This window comes from Mytilus edulis, chromosome 4 (genome assembly GCF_963676685.1).
Source record: "Mytilus edulis chromosome 4, xbMytEdul2.2, whole genome shotgun sequence".
In the NCBI taxonomy this organism is placed as follows: Eukaryota; Metazoa; Mollusca; class Bivalvia; order Mytilida; family Mytilidae; genus Mytilus; species Mytilus edulis.
Window position 1 is genome coordinate 59,001,908 of NC_092347.1, and position 26,571 is coordinate 59,028,478.

General features: G+C 30.7%; 1 protein-coding gene across 4 annotated transcripts in view; it reads left to right on the forward strand.

Moving 5' to 3' along the window:
* Nucleotides 1-441: 441 nt before the first annotated feature.
* LOC139520081 (limbic system-associated membrane protein-like) overlaps nt 442-26,571 on the forward strand; it is a 45,894-nt gene continuing 19,764 nt past the window's right edge. The window contains exons 1-2 of one of the 4 annotated variants that reach the window (XM_071312502.1): nt 442-962; nt 23,677-23,867. In XM_071312502.1, the coding sequence (XP_071168603.1) occupies nt 23,822-23,867 (46 nt within the window). In that variant the 5' untranslated portion in view covers nt 442-962; nt 23,677-23,821. Of the gene's footprint in view, nt 963-15,170; nt 15,290-23,676; nt 23,868-26,571 lie in introns of those variants that run through there. The other 3 variants (XM_071312504.1, XM_071312503.1, XM_071312505.1) reach the window with 3 other exon arrangements.

Below are 26,571 nucleotides of genomic sequence, written 5' to 3' on the forward strand. Positions count from 1 at the left end.
AAGGATTGAGTTGTACTTATTATTTTGTTTTTGGTATTATTGTTCAAGGACGTTTAAAATAATTGAGCTTCACTACGAAATTGTGGGGATGTACACCACACACATTCGCAATCTGGATTGGTCTGGTCACACGTATTAGACGCCTTGAAATCTGTAGCATACATGATTTAATATGTTATTTGTTTGAATCATAGATATATTTATGTTCCTTTTTCTTGTTTGTAATCGTCAAAAGTGCAGTGGTTGCTAAATGGTACATTTCCTTAGTTAGTCCTCAACTGAAAACTTGAAAAAGGAGTTAAATGTCCTACCCTTTAAAACATGATATGATACGTCTGAAGTGATAACAAAAAAATGAAACAAAAGCTTATTTGGTATATGTATAACTTATCTGTTTTGTTACACCTAAAATTATAAAACCTATTTTTATCGTTGCCTTTTAAGCATTATAAGCTTCACATTTCACTCTGATCCTTGAAAAATGCTTTTATAATTTTGTGTAGGTAGTAATTTTGTCCGTATGTTTACAGCATCGATTTCACATAATACAAATTGACAAGATTACATGATGATTGCTATCGGAGCAATCGGAGTTTTTCAATATCTCCCAATGTCATCCGAAATGAACACATTGAGATGTTTGATGCGCAATTGGATCAGCACAGAAGAACGACAGGTAGATCGTTATCAAAGATTTGTCTGATAAAATCACATTGAGAAAAAAACTATCAAAGAATTGCGCAATGCATGATGGATAATTACTGAAGTTTTAAACGCTTTTTATCTTAAGAGCTTTAATCTTTAAGAAAACTGAAAGGAAAAGAAATCAATTAGCGGTAAACGATTTTTAGTAGCAGTTGGACTTATAAGATTTTATCATTGTCAGTTGTACCTAATTTGATACACTCTTGGGAAGTTAAACTCCTCGTTGGAAGTTATAATCTTGCTCTAGGGCAGAAAAGGTAGGTCGCAATTATTTTAGTATTTGACATTTGCTACTGGTATAAAAATGCAACTTTGATATATAAAACTTCCTTGAATTACTCTCCTATTTTGGCTATTTAAGTTGACAATTTTCGTATATGATTTATTATTTTTCACTTCCATTTGAACTTTAACGCGGTATTGTTTGCTGTTTTATTTTAGGTCGTACAATGTATGTATTTCTGCATGACAGTTGTTGTCTGTTTTGTCATATGATTTTGCCATTTGATTAGGGACTTTCCGATTTAATTTTCCTTGGAGTTCAGTATTTTTGTGATTTTACTTTTTATTCATGAGAAGTTCTGAACCACTGATTTGATTCAGTTGCAGTGAAGCACCTGTTTATATGTGATTAAAGAGGAGTCATTAACCGTATTTTTTCAAGTTTATACAATGCAACTGTACAGGTTAAACTATTTGCTAATAGACAGTCGTTACACGGAACAATTAGAAAATAAACTTAAGCTGTGTTCTGGGGATTGAATTATATTGATGCTATGGGTATTAATTTGAAGACAAATAGATGTTTTAATTCGCAAAGACGGGAGTAAAAATATACAGACGCAATTACGTGCAAACCATGGAAAAAGTTTAACAGACTAAAAGACTTTATTTGGAACTCCCAAAAGTATACGAAAGATATTTTCAATAAAAAATGTCAACAGAGGTAAATTTAATAGTTTTAAACAAGCAAACCAATCGAGACTAATTTGACAAGTTTAATCCAGTGTAAATATATTTTCCCAAACGAAGAATCAAACAGTTAATAAAAAAAGTGATGATATCAAATCGAATCCGAAGATTTAAATATGTTTTTGTTTAACAAATCACTGTCTCGTAAGACGTTATCTTACGCGGCTATTGTTATTAAGTCCAGGAAGTTTTAGCCACTTGCTGTTTTTTAAATATATTAACAGAATTGCATACATTGTTCTCTAAATACGTTATTCTGAAATTGAAGAGACCAGATAATAAATATAGAAATAAAGTAGTGCTTCATTATTTTGAGATCCCTTTTTGTATTAAGTTTTGCGCCAGTTTCGGTTCTCGTATACATACATGCTTGGCTTTGAAATATTCGGTTTTGGCATTGCTGATAAAGGTAAATTCAGAAAAAGAGCTTCTGATGCATGCAATTTATAAACTATTATTTTAACTTTTTAGGGGACAAAAAAACACAAGTTTGAACAAGTTTCATAAACGTTAGACATGCAAAGTTAATACTCCATAAACATTGCGTAAGGATATGAAATTAGCTCAATCACGTTAATAATCACAAATTTAGTATATGAAATGTCAGAAACAAATAGATCAGTGCAATAAAAACCAAAGTAATTGATGCGTTAATTGGCATGCAAAAATGTTTAGATTAACAGTGCAACGTTAAGATAAATATTATGTCTATAATAGTTCATTAAAGTATATATTGATACAGTTTATAGGATCTCTATATTAAAACATGTATTCAAAGGTTTGTGGTCTACTTTAACAATTTATAAGAATTCTCAAAAAGGAGGAAAACGACTGAAAAGGGTCATAACTCATATTAGTGTAATTATAGTTACATGGTTATTAATTAAATAATGACAATAACTAATAGCCAACTGCCAGCTCGAAATCACCAAACTATAAGTAGTTCAACCCGTCCATAATGGCTAGATTGTATCAAAGTATCGGAGTGTCTTGCGTCCAATTTGGTCAACATCTATGCCAATAAAACATGAAAATGCCTCTTAAAGTACATTCTACTTCTTACATATATCAAAACATAAAAAAAGTGTAGAATTAGTTCACTGCAGATATAACTTATTTCATTTTATATTAATTCTTAAAACTCCTAAAATAATATATTGTTATTCTTATAAATGAGAAATAATGATTATTTTTAACGCCGTCTTTTACGACCATTTTCTTTGACAAGACGTCGTAAAATCAACTTCATCATTTCCTGGAGTGTATTATAAGCCAGGAAGAAAAACTAGCTGCTCTTTTGTTAGACACTACGAAATGTATCTCCATCGTAAATTAAAATAACATTTGATAATATCTTGATACAGAAACATCTGTTTGGAATCGGTTAGAAAATTCATGCACAGTAAGATTTAAGTATTGACTGGATTTATAACTTACTTAATTACAATTCCGCTAGATTGTTAAGAATCAGAGTTCCTTTTTTCTTTAGTCTCTACAGTTATTGTAAAATACTGTTCTCTTGGAAGAGCTGACCTTCAGTTGGATAAATTTGGCTATTCGTTTTACGTCCCTTTCTGTCACAATGCTAATTGTTTCACGTGTTTACACATCACTAGCTCTCAACTATTTAGTTTGGAGCGTTATTGATGGAAGATATATCTATAATTGCGTATCGGACGCACGAAAATGCAGTAAAGCGTTATTTACATGCAAACCCACGAAAAACAAGTTAAGAAAATTGGAGCTTGTTTAAGTTTATATATTTACTCTTTAATACTAGCGCTTTGAAATAGAACCTAACCGTTGCTGTGTCTGGAATTAATCAGGCGCCAAGTAGCATATATCTAGATAAACCCTAAGATTTGATATGGACTCAATGCATACGGTTTCACATGCTTAAGTGATTAAAACGCAATTTAATTAGGAGTTCCTGTCTTGTAAACTTGACTATGATTGAGGGACATCAATATAATAAATTATGCATCTGCAGATTTCAATTTGTTTAAATGTTTTATGTTATGCGCAAAAACATTAAAAAGAAACGTGCACATCGAAAATTAATTCAATGAACATTTTTTTTTCTCAATCTACCTTTGAAACAATAAAATGATAATTTAATAGTTGGATCAAGATGCGCAGAAACATATTCTTACTTTGCTCAGTTTTAAAATATTTTCTGACGTCAAACACGCGATATTCATTCCTATATGAAGTTTACATTTTCTGACATCAAACACGCGAAGAAATGAGTGTGGTTTTTAAGTTTGATAGATGCTTTTTGTGCTTTTTTGTTAAATATTTGTTTGTTTTGAGATTGTGACACAGTGATGACTGCTGTACCCAACCCATATTTTGACTATTTTACCTGTTATGTCCACGCATCGTTGCAATTATTATGGAATTTGATACGACTGTCATAAAAGTGAAAGGTTTAGCGCTATAAAACCAGGTTCAATCCACCATTTTCTACATTTGAAAATGCCTGTACCAAGTCAGGAATATGACAGTTGTTGTCCATTCGTTTGATGTGTTTTATCATTAGATTTTGCCATTTAATGACGGACTTTTCGTTTTGAATTTTCTCAGGAGTTCAGTATTTTTGTGATTTTACTTTATGTTTAATATACATGATGGAACATACCAAAACTTAGTTATTTAAACAATTGCTGTTCAATTTTCTGGGTGGCAAATGCGATATATATTCTGGTTAATGAATGGGAGTGAAAAGTGTCACTCCTCATGAAATAATCCCAAAATTCTGAATATAAAATTTAATAAAAAAAAAATGTCCTTTATATATTCTTGTCACTTATTTTAGGTTAAATCTTATACTTCTATATCACCACGTCAACTAAATAAAAAAACTCTTCTCGTTCAAATATGTCCATTTCTAAAATCCCTGAACAAACAATTAAATGGCGGACTACTAGTTTTGTGTTGTGTCATAGTTTGAGTTACTCATTTCAAGGTTCATAAGGGAAATTAACCCAGTTTTCCATTCCTTATTTTATCTTCTGTAATTCATTGTTTGTATTGAGTTAAGACTGATAAATTCATGTAGCAAAAATAACATTTCTATGACTGTTGTTTACACAGAACTTTAAATATACTTGGAGAAAAGAAATTAAACTTACTATATAGCTAATTATTATATCTTTTTTGTTCGGTGTATAATATGCAGTCACTTTTTGTTTAGCATCACTCTTTAATCGGTGTATTATATATACACGTATTGTTCAGGATCACTCTTTTGTTTGGTGTATTATATATACACGTGTTGTTCAGCATCACTCTTTTATTCGGTGTATTATATATACACGTGTTTTTCAGGATTCCTCTTTTGTTTGGTGTATTATATATACACGTGTTGTTCAGCATCGCTTTTTTGTTCTGTGTATTATATATACACGTGTTGTTAAGCATCGCTTTTTTGTTCTGTGTATTACATATACACGTGTTGTTCAGCATCACTCTTTTGTTCTGTGTATTATATGTACACGTGTTGTTAAGCATCACTCTTTTGTTCGGTGTATAACATATACACGTGTTGTTCGGCATCAATCTTTTGTTTTGTGTATTATATATACACGTGGTGTTCTGAGCATCACTCTTTTGTTCGATGAAATAACAAAACTATGGTCTTTGAATAGCAGCATTACGGTCGTTTACACTGATTTTGTAACATTACAATACAGATCCTGATTGATCCTTTGAAAAGTTAAAAAAGAACCGGTAAAGATGGAAGGAAATTTGTAATTTCAAAATCAAATCCAAGTTTAAAATGAAAAGAGTCAAAAACCATCAAACTAATTCCCTTTTTTCGGATTTTATCTTGACATGTAAAATGAATTGAAAATCTGCTGTAATTTAATAAATCACAACGTTTTCCATGTTATAATTTGAAAGATTTGCGTGACAACTAAATATTACCGTGTTAGGATTTTCTATCTGTATCATATGGCTTTCATGATTATGTTACAGTAGTGATCAGAATAATCTAAACTGTACAACGTCATCTTGTGGAAATTTCATATATATTCTTAAAGGGGTCAGATATTGCAGCAATAACGATAACTGCATCTACGGGAAGAAAAATATGTCCAATAGCTTATCAAGTTGAAAATGATATAAATTAAATTCTTAATTTTGTAAGAAGTAGATGACTTGTGCATTCTCCACTTAAGCTAGTACTTCTTACATTAGTAGTGTTGTTTGACATGTATGGTTATCTAGTATTGCCTTTGACTTTGTGGTGGTACTCCGTTGAGATCTTTACATTTTACTTGCATAAAGGAAATATAATATTTCTACAATGTAGTATTATAAAATTATAGCCTTTGTACAAGGATAATTATATTGACCTGAAAGAAGTATATTGACTGAGGACGAAGTCTGAGGTTGGTATACTTCTTTGGGTCGATACACCCTGTATTTACCTCATAGTACAAAGGCTATAATTGTTATATTACTAGTATTAATTTCCGACCATATTTGTATCAAAATCGTCAGTATAATGTATTCGATCATTTGATGAAAAACAGACTGTAACAGAATTCGAGATTTTTATGCAATAGATATCAGACACCATGGAGAATACAAATTATTGCAGAAAGTTGATTTGCATAATTGAGCTTTATTTGAATCAAGACGATATTGTTTACAAGGAATCATATCAAACTATCATGGGATGAAATAATATCTTTTGAAATCGCCGACTTATAAATATAAATATTGTTTATATACTATTACTCTTATTAGTAAGTCATGTCAATAAAGAATAAGTTCACTAAGAAACACCAGACCATCCTTATTTATCAATAATATCGGAAATAAAGATATTTATATTTCAGTCAATTTTCGGAAATGAAAAAAAAAAAACCATACAAAACAACACCAGCCATTTTTCTGTATTTTAGAAGTTCATACACTAAAATTATATACTCAAAGTAAAGTTACCTCGCACGAAAGAAACCTCTATTGATATCTCTCTTCTGCAACCCAGTCTTTTTAAGATGTCCGCGAAGTTTGGAAATTTTGAAGTCGGGCTACAGGTAGTGTTTTGAATGACAACTTACGGAAAAAGTTACTGCAGTTTTGTTGTGGGTTTAATAAACAGATTTGTTAATATAATTCCATCCCTCACTTGTGTAGTAGTGGCTGACAAGCATGTAGTGTCTATGAATGTGATCTTAGAGAGCAGGTTTCATATGTGAATTTAACTTAAGGATTGAAGTTGTTGGTGACCTGAACGACCGTACTGAGGTCCTTCTTTCCTTCCTCAGTATTATTCCGTGGTTCTAATTCCCCTGACGGATGAACACAACTTTGCTAATGAAAATTTGCAGATCTTGTTGGGCTAAATTTCAGACAAATTCCTTATGTAGATAGATCTGAGCGTTTCTGATGAGTCTTATGAAGACGAAAGGCGCTCGTCTGGCGTATTAAATCATAATCCAGGTACCTTTGATAACTATTTACTCCAATGGGTCGATGCCACTTCTGGTGGATGTTTCGTCCCCGAGGTTATCACCAGCCCAGTAGTCAGGATTTCGGTGTTGCAATGAATATAAATCATATGGTCATTTTTGTAAATTTCCTGTTTACAAAACTTTGAATATTTCGAAAAAAAAAGGATTTTCTTATCCAAGGCATAGATTACCGTAGCCGTATTTTGGCACAATTTTTTAAAGGAATTTTGGGTCCTCAATGCTCTTCAACTTCGTACTTGTTTGTTTTTGATCTGCGGGTCATTGATGAGTCTTATGAAGACGAAACGCGCGTCTGGTGTATTAAATTATAATCATTGTACCTTTGATAGCTATTAATAACATATGTTTTTATGGATGGAAAATGATAATGTAAGCAAGCTAACAATAGAATTTTTTTCTTCTTCATAAAATGTTATTTGAGTAAATTAGTTAAACTGCAGTTAATTTTTGACAGGTTGAATTTAAAAGGTTGTATAGATTTTGCATGGTATCTCTAATTTCTTTAAATTCAAAACAATGATACGATTCTGAACAACACTTACAGTTTATGAGTTGAGAACTAATTTAATGTTTTCCAATATGTTTGCTCTTGCACAAATAACTTGTCAAAGCCACACGAGGCTTTCATTATATTTCCCGATAGAAACCATTTTATGTACCAAATGTATATTCATTCGGCAATCCTCGGAAGAATCCGCTACCCTCCTTCTATCCGTTAGATGAGGGTACGGAATCGGCCGAGTTGAGACAAATGATGTATAACGTGAGTGAAAGTTTTTTCCCCATAAGACAAATATATCAAATTTATTAAAATAAAATTCATTTTGCAATATCTGTAGTGTGTAGAAATCCAAGCCATTGTTTTTTAATCAAGTCGCTGCCTTTATTACATTGTGAGAGTAAATATATTGTCATGTTTGTTTTTGGTATTTATAAGAAGGAAGTCATCACATGATGGGCATCTATTTTCAACTTTTTTTTAAATTATAAATACATTTACACCACTTTTTGCAGGTTTATAAACTTTCTCGATTTATTTACTTTATAATGATTTTGACAAAGGTCATTTATAAGTATCAGTAAAATGCTGTCTTTTATTTCAACTTTGAACGTTGAAACCAGTAAAGTCATAGGCGATACATGACTGCATTAAGTGTTTATATTTTATAATTTTAAAGATGAAACATGAAAAATGGTAAGTTAAATGAAGACAGAACATACATTTATAAGTGATCATTGTAAATATGGTCAATTTGACTTTATCAGAATGTTTGCGTGTGAACTAAGCAGGAGAAATATCATGTATATTTCAAAGAGGGAATATTAATGCAATTTAGAAAATATGTTAAATAATTCATTTATTGGTACAGATGTTTGCACAGGGTTGATGGTGTGTTCGAAACGTCCAACATGCAGCGAACAATTAATTGTGAAAACTCATTAATGATACCAATAGGTATGAAAAACGTTAACATAGGACACATCAATGCAACTGTAATCTTAACAGGTGGAAACGAAAAACTGTAAAAAAAAAAAGGAAAAAAAAAATGCATTATGCCCGGTGTTGTTGCGAATAACCCAACATTTTATAAACAGTCAATTTACAGAAAAAGACAGTAATAATGATATTTCATGTCGACAAAGGAGTAACATAAAATAAGCACGATATTAAATACCATTTAATTGTAAGATGATGTATCATTTCATAATAACATTTATATTCCCACAATCAGGCACCATGTACCAGAAACTATAGTGCAAAACCAATAAAGATGCATGTAATATAATTATAAAAATCAATGTCCATAAAATTGCATCACACAAATATAAATATATATACTACTGTTTGATAATTTTGCAAGTTTGAAAACCTCTATTGATGAACTGTTAGTTCTCGAGGGTATCAGTAATACTTCGGTACTGGCATGACATTACTGATATACATTGCTTCATTGCAATTTGACTCGAGATGTATTTTAGGGGATAAACAGGATTTGTGTTATTTATATTTAATTTATCGGTAAATCAAGTACTGTTAATGAACTTCCTTGTTGCGGTCAATCGAGATGTTTTATCTAGATTGAACCTGGCGTATTACATTATAATCCTGGTACCTTTGACACCTATTTACACCACTGGGTTAAAAGACAAAAAGAAAAAGCACCTTGCGAAATTCTTTAATTTTACTATCCGATATATTGATGATGTTTTATCATTGAACAACCCATACTTCAGCCAATACTTACATCTCATATATCCCAGTGAACTTGAAATTAAGGATACTACTGATACTAGAAGGACTGCTTCATACCTTGATCTTTTCCCCAATATTGACGTAGATGGACGACTTCACACGAAAATCTATGATAAACGGGACGATTTCAACTTCCCAATTATCAATTTCCCATTTCTCAGCAGTAACATACCCTCTGCCCCTTCGTATGGTGTTTACATATCACAATTGATACGTTATTCACGTGCTTGTTCACACTATACGGACTTCATATACAGGAGTACGCAGAAACTGCTCCAACAAAGTTATGAGGAGGACAGATTAAAATTGACACTCCGTAAATTTTATGGACACCATCACGAATTGGTGGATCCATATGATGTCTCTTTAACCAAACTAGCTAAGGACATTTTTATCACATGGTAGATTGTGGTTTGTCATTATGTCGTCTAATCTTTTAATTACCAAACGTGACTTATTCCCGATTGTGACTGTTTTGCTGAATGTGAATTCGCATTACTATAAGACGTGTTTCTGTACTTGTTGATCCCAAATTCATGTATTTAGTTTACATGTTTAATGTTATATTTGTAATTCTCATCGGATTTTGTCAAATGTGTTGACGTCTTTTTATTATATTTAGGTGTTACGGATAGAAAAATTAATCACCGCCTTTATTAATTATATTAAATTTTGTACGATTATTTACGTTTGAAGTTGGATTCATAACAAACTGGACATATATATATTACAGTTAATTGTTATTAATAAGTATTGCAATATGCATTTTGTTTAAATGAATTATCAGTATTTAGTTCTAATATAATCTTAAATCAATCCTAATTCTATCTCACTTTGATAGTTTTTCATATGTGACGTCATGCTGTTTCTAAATTTCATAAATTCAAATGTGGCATAACGTTTGTGCCTTTTCGCCATCGTATGTGACGTCACATTTTTTTTAACTACGTTGACGCCTGGACTGATTCGGGTGTTTCTATTCTGTGTTAAACTTTAATAGCATTATGTATTCGGGTTTAGTTTTCTGTAATTAGTTAATACTTCAGTTTCATTATGTATATCTCTTTCATATTCATTTGTTAAAATTTACTGTTTGCAATAGCATGAATTGTTCTATATAATAAGGATGTTCTTATCCCGGGCATAAAAACAATGCCGTATTTGGCAAAACCTTTTCAACTTTTTATCTTCAGTGCTGTACAACTTTGTACCTTTTTCACTTTCGATCTTTTATATCTGGGCGTTATGTATTCGGGTTTAGTTTTCTGTAATTAGTTAATACTTCAGTTTCTTTATGTATATCTCTTTCATATTCATTTGATAAAATTTACTGTTTGCAATAGCATGAATTGTTCTATATAATAAGAATGTTCTTATCCCGGGCATAAAAACAATGCCGTATTTGGCGAAACCTTTTCAACTTTTGATCTTCAGTGTTGTACAACTTTGTACTTTTTTCAATTTCGATCTTGTATATCTGGGCGTCACTTGTAAGTCTTGTGTGGACAAGGCGCGTTTTTGGCGTATTGAATTTTAAACCTGATGCTTTTTGTTATCTATTAATCATGTTTTTCTTTGTCTAATATGTTCTATTAATTTGTATTGTAGTCCTGTAATATTATGTTGTCATTTCAATGTTATATTTAACTTTGCCATTAAAGTGCGAGGTTTGGTATGCCACAAAACCAGGTTCAACCCACCACTTTTATTCCCCTTTAAAAGTGTCCTGTACCAAGTCAGGAAGATGGCCATTGTTATATTATTGTTTGTTTCTGTGTGTGTTGCATTTTAACGTTGAGACGTTTGTGTTTTCTCTTATTTTTGAGAAATTGAGATAAGACGTGGCACGGTACTTGTCCATCCCAAATTCAATGTATTTGGTTTTCATGTTATATTTGTTATTTTCGTGGTGTTTTGTCTGATGCTTGGTCCGTTTCTGTGTGTGTTACGTTTCGGTGTTATGTCGTTGTTCTCCTCTTATATTTAATGCGTTTCCCTCGGTTTTAGTTTGTTACCCCGATTTTGTTTTTTGTCCATGGATTTATGAGTTTTGAACAGCGGTATACTACTGTTGCCTTTATTTAATGTCACTGCTGGTGGACTTTTCACCCCCCGGGGTATCACCAACCCAGTAGTCAGAATTTCGGTGTTGACATGAATATCAATTATATGGTAATTTAAAAAAAAAATACCTAATACTATTTACAAAACATTGAATTTTTCGAAATACTAAGGATTTTCTTTATTCCAGGCATAGATTACCTTAGTCGTATTTGGCACAATATTTTTGGAATTTTAGGTCCTCAATACTCTTCAACTTTGTATTTTTGTTCTTTATTACTATTTTTATCTGAGCGATACTGATGTAGACGAATCGCACGTCTTACGTATTCAATTATAATCCTAGTACCTTTGATAACTATTTCCACCTGTTTGAGTGTACTAAACACTAAACTTTGAAATTTCTAGAAATACACTGAACAATTGACAGCAAAACTAAGGTACATGTGGCAATCCGACATCTTCATACGTCCAGGTAATAAAACAGAATCGATGTGAAATTCAACAGGAACTGTACGAATACTTAACAGAGAGAGCTTAGCTGCTTTGCTTATATTGTTACAGGAATACTTTACTAAATGTATAGCAAAGACAATTTCAGAAAAAGTATGCGAATTTTAAAAAAGCTTTTTGGGTTTCTTTTTAGTTTAATCTTGTCAAACTGCGTTCCCTAAAAAAAGTTAAATCAGTTCAGCGAACAAGTCTGAATCTGACACTTGTTTTCAAATACATTTTTAGTGTTAATTTAAAAAAAAACGAATATAATTTAGATGTAGGATGCGAATACCGAACTCACCACACTACTGAACAAACACAGACAACAGTCCACAAATTCAGTTTTAACTTAATAAAAACTTCTTGTCAAGTCCATGTGCCACTCTGTGTAATTTTTGTTTTAACTATGTACATAATGTAGGTACAACCTTCATAAGGAGAATCGTACTACTAATGTCATTAAATTGATATCCGCCAATCTTTGATATTTTAGAGTCATACATGTTGTGGCTAATGACATGAATAAATTAAAATTACATGAATATCAACTTATTCGAAAAGTTAATTTATCAAATATAAAAGTTTAAAATTGATTGTAGTTCACCAAGGTTTAAGAATTAAAATCATATGTACCTCAAATGTTAATGATCAAAGAATTATTTGATAATTATGGAAGGAAATGTCTCATAAATATTTATTTCGCAATAATGATGTGGTTTTCTGCCAATTTCAATGATTAGTGAAAACGTCTAAAATACTACACAGTGGTTGGCTTCAATAGTTATATGAAAGAAGATTTTTAGCCTTTAATATATGCCTGTACCAAGTCAGAAATATGACAGTTGTTGTCCATTCTTTTGATGTGTTTTATCATTTGATTTTGCCATTTGATTAGGGACTTTCAGTTTTTTAAATTTTCCTCGGAGTTCAGTATTTTTGTGAACTTACTTTTTAAATATATCTGAATTAAAGTATTCGAGATGGGTGGTTTCTGACTTGTTTCGTATAAATGAATGTATAAAAGATAATCACGACCCTTTAAAACATATACGATATATATATTCAAATATCAAAGATTAAAACATGTCAAGAGTATCTTTTCTGATTTTTTTCTCGAGAGACGATATCTTGTCTTCAGCTGTGACTACCTGAAGTAGCACAGTAGTTTACTACCTTAAAAAAAGAGACAAAGTATAACACTTTGACTCTGCTTTCCCAAGCATAACCAAGAAGGAGAAGCTTATCTTGTTGGTAAACCTAAATATCGTCCTTTTACATTCTATATTTTTTTCAATTACTTTGTTTGTTCATAATAGTCGATTTTAATAATATCTTACAAAACATTTTCATACACGTAGTTCTGAAATTCTTTAAAAATCAACTAATTTATCTTAATGTAAGAAAAGGTACATTAATAAAAACCATTAAAAATGAATTTGATATTGAGTAATGTTCCTGTTAACGTCCGTTTTCATGTTCATATTCGATAATATATATTTTTCGCAATGACCATTGTGCATGAAAAGGTGAACACCATTTAGCTCTAAAAGCTTTTAAATTACTTCCTTCGTACGTGCAAATTATAAGACTAGGTCAATGTGTGGAATATTAAGGACATCAAACTGTTTTTGTCTTTATATAGTATAGTCATGGAATGTCTTGTGCTTTTTTGTTGTGGTTTAAGAAGTATTACCGTTGATTCTAATATGACGTTCTTCCTTAGCTTTGGGTACAAAGCCATGTTCTAATTCGAATATAACATGGGCTGCACGTGATTGACGTCACAATTGAAATTGCAACGTCAAAGGAATTTTGAACAACGCCAGAGATCGAAATGGACATTTTTGTTGGTGTTGCTCGCTAGGAAATTAAATAAAAACATTCTAATAGTAAGTTAAATGTTTCTGTTCTTTTTTTATTGATAAACGCTTGATTTTTTTATAACGTTTTTGTTCATAAAATCAAAATGGCGACATTTCGAGCGTCTACTATAGGTCCGCTTCGAAGTACAAAAGTTAAAAAATATTCCTATTAGAATCGAAATAATTCTATCATGCCATGCTCTATGCTCATTTTAGCATGGGTAGGCCTTATATTTGTAAACATTTAATACCTCGCTAACGCTCGGTATTAAGATATTAACAAATATAATGCCTACCCATGTTAAAATGAGTATAGAGCATGGCATGACAGAATTATTTCTTAAATAAAATGTATAGTGTAAATAAGTCAATTAACGGAACTAACAGTCGATGGTTTGCAAACATCAATGACGCAATATATCAACACAAAGTTACAAAAAGAAACCAACCACTGACAATCGTATTGTGTTAAAGCCTAAATCAGAAGAATGCAAGAACAAATAAAAGACACGATTTCCGTGTTCAAAACACGTTTTTCTTGTCAAACTCTTATCATGCCTATACGTTCTTGTACAAACCAGTTTAAAATGCTAACATAAAAATGGCCAAGATGGTCATTTTAGCCAAAGGGAGTCTCAACCTCAGCTTTAAGATTCTTTTTTGTTTTTTTTTTTGAATTTATAGATATATAATGAAAGTTATGAATCAAGCCTACATCTCAAAGGCTATAAGTCTCATAGTACCTACATAAGCATAAGGAAAACATATATACATTCAGTATCTGCGATTTTATAATCTCCTCTGTAAAAGTGGGGGTAATTTATTTGGTTTAAAATAATCTATTTATCATCTTTATAAAGGATGACATTTAAAAAAATACAAAAGATGGATACCAGCAGGTTACTTGATACATTCGGATTATTGTAAATGAAATTGGAAGGATAGTAAATGGACAAAACTGTATAGCGGACATGAGATGGATAGATAGTGAAAATCAATAGTTATAATAAACGTACATGTAGTGACGGACACGCTTAATCGTCACATAAGTCTTAGTTGAACATTTATTGTTTATTAAACGATACAGGTTTATTATTCTTCAAAATATTACTATAATTGTGCTCTTTCTGTTTTTATTTGTCCCTTGTAAAATACCGTTAACACCAAATATAAGTAGAGTCTTATGAATGTTTTATGATCATCCGTGCTCTGTTGGGATTTCTAAATGCACAAGTCTGCATTGTGTGACCTTTGTATGTTTCATTTAATTCAGATGATCACATTTGATATTTAGAGCTATCATATAAAACAGAAAATGTCAGCAGCAATACTAAACACATTATTGTACGGTAGTGGTCTGTAAACACTTAGGGAAAACATATGATAACTGTGAAATGGATAATCAATTCAACTTATTTTTAATTTGAAGGGATATACGTTAAGCCATAATGGTGAGTGTAAAGTTTTCATCAAAGTTTCATTGTAGAATGTTCCCGAGATAAATTTTATGTTTGAGTATAGGAAATTCAAAACAATATATTAGTAAGTTTTGTCGTTTATTTGTTTTGTAATTGTTTTTTTTTTTTTAAATATTTTCATTTGTTTTTTTAGAAATTGGTTGGTGTTTATTGATTGAGGTACATGTTTATCCAGTTATCTATTTTTTAAAATTAAAAAAACTTTGACCGTTTTGGGGTAGTCTGTGTGTATGTTTTCTTTTTTTTCTAAAAGAAGTAACATTGATTCAGATTGAATGTGTATATACTTGGACATTAAAACAATCCATCAAGGAGTGAGTGTTGTTACTTCTGTTGTTAATGATAAAATAGTATTATATATATATTTATATATTTATAAGTCTTTGTCTGACTAACCTATTCCCAATTCTATACTATGACATGCTGTAATTTTCTTATAGAGTCCCCCTTTAGAGGTATTGAGAAAAAAAGATTGATTTGCTATTAGTTTTGAAAGATTCGGTAAATAAATGTTAAAACACAGACTTCAGCTGTGCAAGGCAAAAGTGAACTATCAAATGTATTTATATTATTATCAATTAAATATTTTCATCATAAACAAAACTTTCTTTATGTAAAAAAATAAATCCTTTTTTGTCTCAATTATCAGAACCAACGCTCTGAGCGTTCCTGTTGAAGGTTGATTTAGAAAACTGTCCCGAGTACAGTGTATTCTGAATATTGTGTCGACAAAGTATGCAATAACAATACACACATGACTTTTCATACCAAATCAGTTAAAATTTGTTGTAAGAACTGCGGAGAATGTAAATATAGAATTAATAAATGACCAAAACCGTTCATAACGGTAGACAGTTTAGCTGATTCGGTTAGTGATATTTTCGGTACATTAACACAGTTCAGCGTAATTTGGTGTAATTTTTGCTATATTAAAGTGAACGTCAGTCATTTATTTCAAATCGTTTTTATTTATATATGATTACTATGACAAATGTGTTCATTGTGTTATCTATTGATGACATAGTTAACTTGTTTATAGATAAAAAAAAATGTAAAAGAATCCCTTTTATCTAGTTCTAAGATTGCTTGTACAGTTACAGTACAGTTTGGATACATTTTTTGTACAAACTTTATATGTTTTAGATATCAGTAAAAGTAGGTATGATTTCGTATATCTCATCACTCTTTACAAAGAGTTTGTTTCAGTTACTGCAAGAATTTTTGAATTATTTATTATTGGTTTAATGATACCCGTAGTGTTCAATACCGATTTGAGTGATTTTGTTTGAACGTCCTTACATGTAAAAAAAAAAAAAGAAATTATGGTATTGTTGCCAATGAGACATATCTTTTCAAGAGACCAAATGACAAAAGTTAACAACAATAGGTTGTACAGTCTTCAACAATGCATAAAACCCATACCGCATAGTAAATTTATAAAAGGCCCCGAAATGAAAAATGTAAAAACAAAACCAACTCCTCTTGAATGCCTTTTTTAATTGATCAAGATAAACAAGGAATAATTGAATACTAAAACAAGCACATTCTTAGAATACAATATGCTTTATTTAAAAACAATCCGTCACATTCACATGTAAAAATGTGTTGATTTCTGATATTTTTGACTAATAATGAATTGAATTCGAATAAGTAATGGTATTCATATAATTATTGCATAACCTATAGTCTTTCGGAATATTGTACCATCTACCAAGCTGAGCTGGAATTTTCACATTACAACATCTTCATTTCGAAATATATTCACATTCGGTTGTTGATAATTGTACAATATACTTGTGGTTTTAGTATACATTAGGTTGTTTGTTATCTCTTTTAAATTGTTTCACACTTTGTTCTGCAGGGGCAATTTTTAGTTTTCTATATGGTATAGGTTTTGTTCATTGTTGAAGGCTGTAAACTGAACGATCAAGTTGTAAAGTACAGTTTGCATTTTCATCCTTTGGGTCTCTCGTGGGTAGTTGTCTCATCGGCTTTCGTGCTTCTTCTCCTTACTTTTATAAGTATGATCTAATGGGTTAAATCTTCTTTAAGAATCGTCTGGTAGTTTCAGATATGAAAATGGAATATTATGTCGGCTTTATAAGGCAGGGAGTATATGCAGTTCTGTAGAATTTTAGTTTAATTGAATTTGTTATGCCCTTTTATTACAATTAAACTTATTTTTTCTAGATTGAAATTTAAGTATGTCATGCTATATACTTAAAAAAGTAATGAAAAAATTCAGAACAGAAACAGTACTGACAAAATCAGTACTGAAACGGTACTGACAAAATCAACACTGAAACATTACTGACGAAGTCAGTAAACAGTGCTGAAAAAGTACTGACGAAATCAATACTGTAACAGTACTGACGAAATCAGTACTATACTTAATTTATAGAATTAGTTAATGAAAATCATAACTGAAACATTACTGAATAAATCAGTAGTGACACAATACTGACGAAATCAATACTGAAACATAATGGACGAAATAAGTAAACAGATTGACGAAGTCAGTAAACAGTACTGACGAAATCAGTCCTGAATTTATAGAAAGTATAACATTATAAGATTTTAGTCTTGCCAAACAGTACTGATTATATAAGAGGGTACAAATGTACTGAAACAAAACGTGGATAAATTCTTGGTAGTTAAGAAGGACGACTTTGCAGATTTCTGACAGAAATACCAGATGAGAAATAACAATGACATTTGTTTGTTCAAGATATATTAAATGACACCACCAGACAATTATTATCAAACTCAAATCAGGAACTAAGTTACCTTAAGCTAATAACATGTTTCGTCGCCAGACATTCATTGTTTTAAATGAGCACTTAGATCCTTAAAAGACATCATTATTGCAAACATATTGAAAAAATAATGAAAATTCTTAGACAAGAGAAAGAGTAAGATATATAATAACAGATGCTTATCATTTTGAATATACAGGTATAGTCAATAATCTGTTAAAACCTCGATGGGTATTTTGTATTACATTTGTTGAGAATATATATCTTATTAAATTATTTTATCGTCTAATAAATTTATAAACTATATCGATCACATATAAAGAAATAATAAATGTATACTTCTACAAATTTCTAATGCCAAAATAAATACAGTATTTGAAAGAAGACCAATATTACAAGCACCCACACAGATTCATTCAAGTGAAAAACAATTACAATATCATTGACTTATTAATGTCAAGAAAAGCACCATGTTCCTAACGTAATATTAAAACAACAGTATTTGGCATCAGCTCTATTTTATGAGGAAGTATTTTTGCGTATTCTCGCATATTTTCAACATCGAAGCACTTATAAAGCACTATACAATTTGTGAGTTTGGTTTCCTCGGCATTTGTTTTACAGCCTGGGTTTTGATTGTTGTGCTAAAATAAGATTACAAATTCTTGTTTTTAACTGTTGTTTGTAGAATGTATAATTGTCGAATACATTGGAACATGAAGTTGTGAAATAGTTTAGGGGAAATTTTGCAAACTTCGAGTGCAATTCACTGTATTAAAAACAATAAGTTTGCATAGATATATTAACACAGATTCATTTTAGAGCCAACTTATGTGCAATTGAGATCACAGTCAAGATCAATGCATCTAAACTAATTGTTAATTATTAATTCAAGAGTTCTAACGAGTCGAATATTATGTTTGATATGTATAAAACGACAACTTTAAAAGAACTGATTGATTGATTTTCTTTGGCAGTGACACAATCTAAAAGACAGCTTTAAGTTGTTATAACACGATTTTGCATTAAAGGTTCGTTTCTGTGTGTGTTGCATTGTCGTTTTGGATTTTTGTTGCACTTCAGTGTTTCTGTTGTTTCGTTGTTTTCCCATTATAGTTGATGTGTTTACCTCAGTTTTAGTTTGTAACCCGGATTGTTTTTTTCTCAATTGATTAATGACTTACGAACAGCGGTATACTACTGTTACCTCAATTTAAGACGTTTTATTTTTAAATTGCACCTTTTAAACGTCTAAACAATTTCATCTTATTTGCAAATGTGATATTTTACTTTTGACCTTCAAAATTGTTTAGTAACACGCACATTGCATTTGTTGTCCTAATTGAGTGTGCACTCGAGACTCAAAAGCTGACAGGGCCGTAACTACATTGAGGTAAATGAAGCAAATGCCTCTTGTAGGTATTCATAAAAAAGAACAAATAAAACAATAGCTTGTCTTCATATCAAATTGTTTTCACGGCGAAAGTCCTGTAAGATTCCATGGATTTTATTTGTATTTAGTTTTCAGTGTTGATGTCTATTGTTTGTCGTTATGTGTCGTATCTGTTTCCAGCATTGACCTTCTTAATTTGATGTAAACAGTGTTGTAAACTAGTGTAAACAGTATTGTATTTGTAATTTTCCCCCCCAATAAGCATGATTTTCTCTTGCCATGATTATTTACATTTAGTTAGATGAAAATGTGTTTTTCCCTATTTAACAGTTACTTCGGAATACCTTGTTGGCTCTATCAGAGACTTATAATACATGTTTTATATGATTCTGGCTTAACATAGTACTTAAATTGCGAAAGTATGTCCCCTATGTCCTTTTAAGACATCGTTCATCCATTTTCCCTTATGTTTCTGACTTGTTAATGACATTTAATTAATTAAGCAAAAACCTTGTTTTATTTTCAAATAAAATGTTTCTTCGGGATATAATACGTAAAGTTATTCGAGTTTATTGCACAATAGGGAATCTGATATCTTCCAACAAACTTACGCTCAAACCTTCCTTAGCAATTGATTTGTTTTCCAATTTATCGTTTTATACTTATTACAAAGCGGTCATGGTATTTGTTTGATAGCCATTGCGTTTTATATGGTGTTGAGGTCCTCAATTTTGTTAACTGGATCAGATTCTATCATTAAATTCTGCTTCTATCATGTAACCAGTCGCATGGGAAATGTTAATGTTCGTAATGATCATTGAGTTCTTAATACAAGAGCTTAAGTAATAGCAATTCAACAGATTTTATATGATAAAACAGTTTCTAAATATTCCGTAATGTGTTTTAGATATTGTTTCAATTTAAGAACCATTGTGCCTTTAATTGGTTCTTCATTGGACAATAAGTTCATTTTAATAGTTAAGTATGACAGATATATGAAGGTGTATTACACATTGCTATCAACTGATTTGTATCTTAAACATTTCTGTTCAAAACAATATGATATATATGCCATTGTGATATAAAGCAAACAAAAGAGTTTCATTTTGGAGAAGAATTTCCTTTAACACGTGCTTTGAAGCAAACAAAATCTGTTATGATTGTAGTTAAACATCAAAGTAGCTTTGTTTATTTCTGACATTTCTACAAAGTATTTTGAAGATACTGAAGCAATCGTTGAACCCAGCTTAAAGCTTTTGAATCAGATGTTTCTCGTTAAGTGATCACTACAGACAAAATAAATAAAACATAAATAAATCAAAATATGATCCTCGTTAATCCAGTGTAGTCTAAGTAATCATCAATTTAAGTTTATTTTTACTGCCACCTACTTTCAGATAAATTTCAGCTTATCGGAAGCGCAATGTGTTTTATGCAAATTCACCCTTCACACATTATTTTATTTTACTTTATATTTGTTGTGTCAAATAAACATGGTGACGTGCAACTATATATGTAACTTATTTAGTAAGACAATTACATTTCACATATATAACAATGAAATAAATAAAAACTAAAATAAAGAATGAATTTTTACGGGTACTTCTTTCACGGAAATAAAATATTGATATATATTAATTTATTTGAAAGTGTCTGCATACGAGTCAGGAAACAAAATTTCTCGTCAAGGTTTTATTGTTTCGTAGCGAGAACAGACAATAATGCTCTTCAACTTCGTACTTAATTGGGCTTTTTAACATTTTTTGATTCGAGCGGCACTGATGAGTCTTTTTGTAGACGAAACGCGCATCTGGCGTAAATATAAAATTTCAATCCTGGTATCTATGATGAGTTTATTTACAACCACTGGGTCGATGCCAGTGCTGGTGGACTTTTAATTCCCCTAGGGTATCACCAGACCATTAGTCTGCACTTCTGTGTTGACTTGAGTTATCATTGATATTTTCATAAATATAAATTAAATGTTAACAAACATTTGAATTTTTGAAATACTAAGGCTTTTCTACCTTAGGAATAGATTACCTTAACTATATTTGGCAACACTTTTAGGAGCTTTTGGTCCTGGATGTTCTTCAATTTCGTACTTTATTTGGCTTTTTTAATTCAAGCGTCACTGATGAGTCCTTTGTAGACGAAACGCACGTCTAGGGTAAATATAAAGTTTCAATCCTTGTATCTATGTTGAGTTTTTTTTTATTAACTTGATAAGAAAAAAATTTAATAAAAGTAAGAACCATATGATTGAGTTAATAAATATATGAAAATGTAGACAATAATCAGTGCCTCTTACTTCTGGTGGATGAAAGAAGTTTCCCTTTCATCAATAGTGATTTCATTTTTACCAATTTTTCTGCTCATATGCCTTTTGTTTTCGTGGAAATGAATAAATCTTCATATAAAAGCGCGTTATCAGTTTTACAGTTCAAATGAGTGGTTTATGTTTTTTATGTATTATTTCAGGACACAGATTATCTGTAATTAGGGGAGTTATCACTAGATGATGTTTTTATTTTGTACAAATTGTTCACTACGTGGCTAAGAGGGTTTCCCCTTTCAATGTGTGTTTTTATTGTTATCACAGTCTTTTGCTATAAAGAAAGTGCTATTTACCACACACCCAATCTGCATTTTGTAATGGAAAGACACAGTTATTTGCCAATATAAATTGTTACTGCAGTTTAAAAAAAAGAATGTATTTTAGTTTTTAAAGAAAACCTCTTGCATGAAAATTGATAGACAAAATTGCTTAGAGGACTAATGAAATGGTTGCCTGGAAAATGGATTGCATTCATAAATCAGAAAATGTACAAAAATGAAATCGAACATTCGTCGCAATGGAGTTGAGGTGGACCGTCCATTCGTCCATTTGAATTCGTCTGCTTCTTTAACATTTTACATTTGTGGGTCATGTGGGCCCTTGTCAAATCATAGACTTTCTTTTGGCTGTATGCTTGGACATAGTATTATTATGTGATCGTTGCTGACTTTTTCTGTAGTTTAAACTGTTTTTGTTATGGTAACAAGCCAAATACAAGATAGTAACTCTTTTACTAGCAACATTTCTTCTGAAGTATTGACTTCTTATTTTTGGTCAATGTGTAAGGTTTCGATTTACACATACAAGATGGTTTCTGAATAGTTGACAACATAAGTATTGTATAAAATCGTGAACACACAGTTTGAAGTCAAATAAGTTAATAAATGAAATTCTTAAAATTGGTAAAATATTCACTAAATAATAAACCGCCTCAGATGTTCTACCAGATTGCAGCACATGTAGAACATGTTGTGAAAAAATTTGAATGCATTTGATATAACTTCTTTTTAAATGCAAACAGACTTTTGCACTTTCTTTTTTCTTGTGTACTTATTACAACAACATGAATTTATTAATAAAAGCAAATTTGGGTGAAATATAACGAGTTTATTTACTATACCCATCTTACTGGTTTCGAATTATATTTATGTTTGATGGGATAGATAGAGTTTTAACAAAGAAGGTCTTTTTTTACTCATCGCAGTCACTTTCAATCAGAGAATGCACTTAAAAAGAATCTATAACCGACACATATTTTTATTTCATAGGCTTTCTTAATGGGATATTTGTGAATAAAAAGAGATGAGGAGTATTTTCAATATATAGTCCATGTATATATTGTTATTATGACTATTTACATTTTGAAAGATATGACTCGTTAAAAAAGTTAAGCAAAGGGAAATAAACGACTTCTAGACTTCAACAGGGAAAGCCGAATGTTTTCCGAATGTATGAAGGATAGAATACGGAAAGAATGTCAAAATAGGAAAGTGAGATTCCAGAAATTTTGAAGGCTTACATGATAATCGAACATTGACTCGTCATTTTCTCTTCAAATGTTCAAGTCAAAGTAGATTCTATTGAAAATTGATAAGTATGTGTTAATTAAATTTCTACTTCTACTGCTACTATGAAATTGAGAATTAAAATGGGGAATGTATTCATAATAATTATAACAAGTATTAGAGAATACTTATATTAAATCTCAGTTTCTGCTAAAATAATACACACAATTAATTGTGTACTGTAATATTTGTTATAAGTACATAAAATTATGTTATTATATTACCCGGGTATATACATTACAAAAATGATTGACAGGTACATTTTGTATACAGAGATTAATGAGAAAAATCACATTTTTTATTTTCAGAATGAAGAAACACGTGCATTCGACGCATATTAGATTTAAGAAATACATATCAATCACGATTTTGTGAATCGGAACCATAGGCAGTGATATTATAAGGTTTTACTATCATGAATTGGATTTCTATATAAAATAAGCCTATTTAAATATGACACAACAGTATTCCTTGTTGGATATTTGTATACTATGTACAGGTATGTATTTTTAATGAAAATAGTTTAAAATTAATTTTGAACTTACAATAGTATTCATTTTTATGTGAGATATTAGTTTCTTACAAGTTAAACTAACCGTAAAATTTATAACCCTTCAGCCTTTTCCTATATGCTTTGCATAAAACATATTTACCCAGCAACCCTTTTGTATTTTATTCATACATATTATATATCTCGGGTTAACAACACTTGGAATTATTGCGTTTCCCCCCCCAAATCTTTCTACAGTTAAATATATATTTATTAACGTTGTTATTTTGTATTAGGTAATGTGTACTTCATTATTGTCCAGGGGCCTGTTTATCGAAACTGTTCTCAGATCGGTCCTAAGAAAGTCTTATGACAGAGGTTAGGATAAAGTTAGGACCGACTTACAACACGTCTCAGCATGCACATCGAAGCTATCTTAGGAATATCTCAGCTATGATGTCCTAACAGCTGCTTAAGTATTGGTGTAAAAGAGAATGAAAAATGACAAAACTGAAAATATTGTATTATAAAATAATGATAGGTTTTACATTAAAGATAATAAATATGTTAACTCTATCATGGAAGTATTTGATAGACATTGAATCAATTTGCGCCTATTAAAGTATTGAAAAGGTATCTATTTCGCCACACTCTAGTTTGAAAGATGTCTTATAGTTTTAATGTCAAGGTACAGAAAATGGTCTATGTCACAGATTTTTGGAAAATTTTGAAATACAACTTCACTTCGTTGCACTATATATATATATATATAGCTGAAAATCGAAATAATATTGCATTTGTCCCTTTCAATTTATGAACTACAAAATTGCATATGTGTATAGAAAGCACATGAAATCGTCGAGCAGTTGTTAAATTTGTAAAAGAATCATCAAAACTCCAATGACCAATCCAGAATCTCAAAATGATCACGTCATAGACATCGGTCAGAAGATACCCGTTTAGATCTTACTTTAAGTTATCTTACTTTGATATGCATAATGAGTTCCATCTTTCATAAAAAAAGGAACGTAAAGCCTTTCGGATCCAATTAAATTGATAAAGTGTTATTTCTAACTAGGAATAGTTCTCACACCCTTCAACAGCAGGGGATTCAAGTGTGATATACCAAACTATTTAGTTAAAATTGTTCTTTCAGCTGATGTTCTAACAAAATAAAATTCTTTTTCTAAAGTTTAATGAGGAAACTTCATAAAACTTGTTTGTGTTGTTCCGATTTGTTTTGATTTTCCTGAGAGGTTTTTTTTTAACCATCAGCCGTGGTTTTCGTGAATCAAAACCTGTGTATTGTTTAAGACTGTTGTCATCATGTCTTTTTGTTTTTTGTGTGTCTAAATAAATCCATTATCATTTGATTTACAATTTATTACCTACGAGGTTCACATTACAAAGGAGTGCATTTATTTATTTATTTATGGAAATGACATTTATAGACTGAGAATCATAAAAAGGTCTTAAACAAAGAACAAACAAAGAACGAAGTACAAAAGATGAGAATTATATTATCATTTAAATTTATAGTGCATAAAATTAAGGGAGACTTAATTGGGCTTCAACAGTTGCAATTATGTATATTTGTAGGTAGGAGTGACAAGGGTTGCAGTTTTATGAATCACAATTTACAATTTTTTTAATGTCATTTAAAATAATTATTTCTAATTATTTCTAATTATTTTCAAAACATATTTTTTTAGGATGGTGCGTCGGTGAAGAACTTATTAAACGACAAACCCCCCTGATATAATTGTTAATTGATTTTACAGAAATATAAAAAAAAAACCAATCAAATAAGTTGACGAAGATCAGGCATATAAAACAACAGACTAACACTAATAACACTGCATAATTATGGGTCATAATTTTAAAATATTTTCAAACTTCGACCTAGAATTGTGATTTGGGTGGAGAGTTGTCTCATTGGCACTCATACCACATTTTCTTATATCTATGAATCACTCATACCAATACTGAAAAGAAAAATCACAAAAATACTGAACTCAGAGAAAAATCAAAACGGAAAGTCCATAATCAAATGGTAAAGTTACCATTATGGTATCAAACTACCCCACCTATCTCAGTTGGCCCCTTAAAATATCCGAATAAGTCATATTGCTGGTTTTTTTTACATTAATAGGCATTTGTGAGAGGATATGTATCAGTACTGTAGTGCATTCCCCTTATCTGGTTTTTTCTCGGTTATTTTAGAAATTCCTGAAACTCCCAAGAATCAAACTAGCTTATTTCAAAATAGTGGTTGCTTAGGAGAAAATCTTCTTACAAAGAATACGAATATTATACACACTGAAAATATGTTTGGTTAGAATTTTTTTTTAATTCCGACATCTTTAGTACACCAACATGTCAGCAATTAGAGATTAAGATATCAAAAGAAACGTATCACGGTCATTTGAGTGAGAATGTGTTATAATTTGATTTGCAAACTGTTTTCTCTGTAAACGAAGTGATCCTCTTGTAATCTCTTGCTTAAAACGTATTCAAGTTACATTTTAGATGTTGCACCTAATGGATTTCGTAGTTTTTTGGAGCTGACATTGTTAGCAATGTGTGGTTTGTTTTCTGTTCAATTATTTAATGAAGGGTATCTTTTACATAATTTTACAAACGTTTTCGTCGTTTAATACCAGGGCTCAGCAATCATTAACTGGATAATTACATCTGAAATGTTTCAAACATG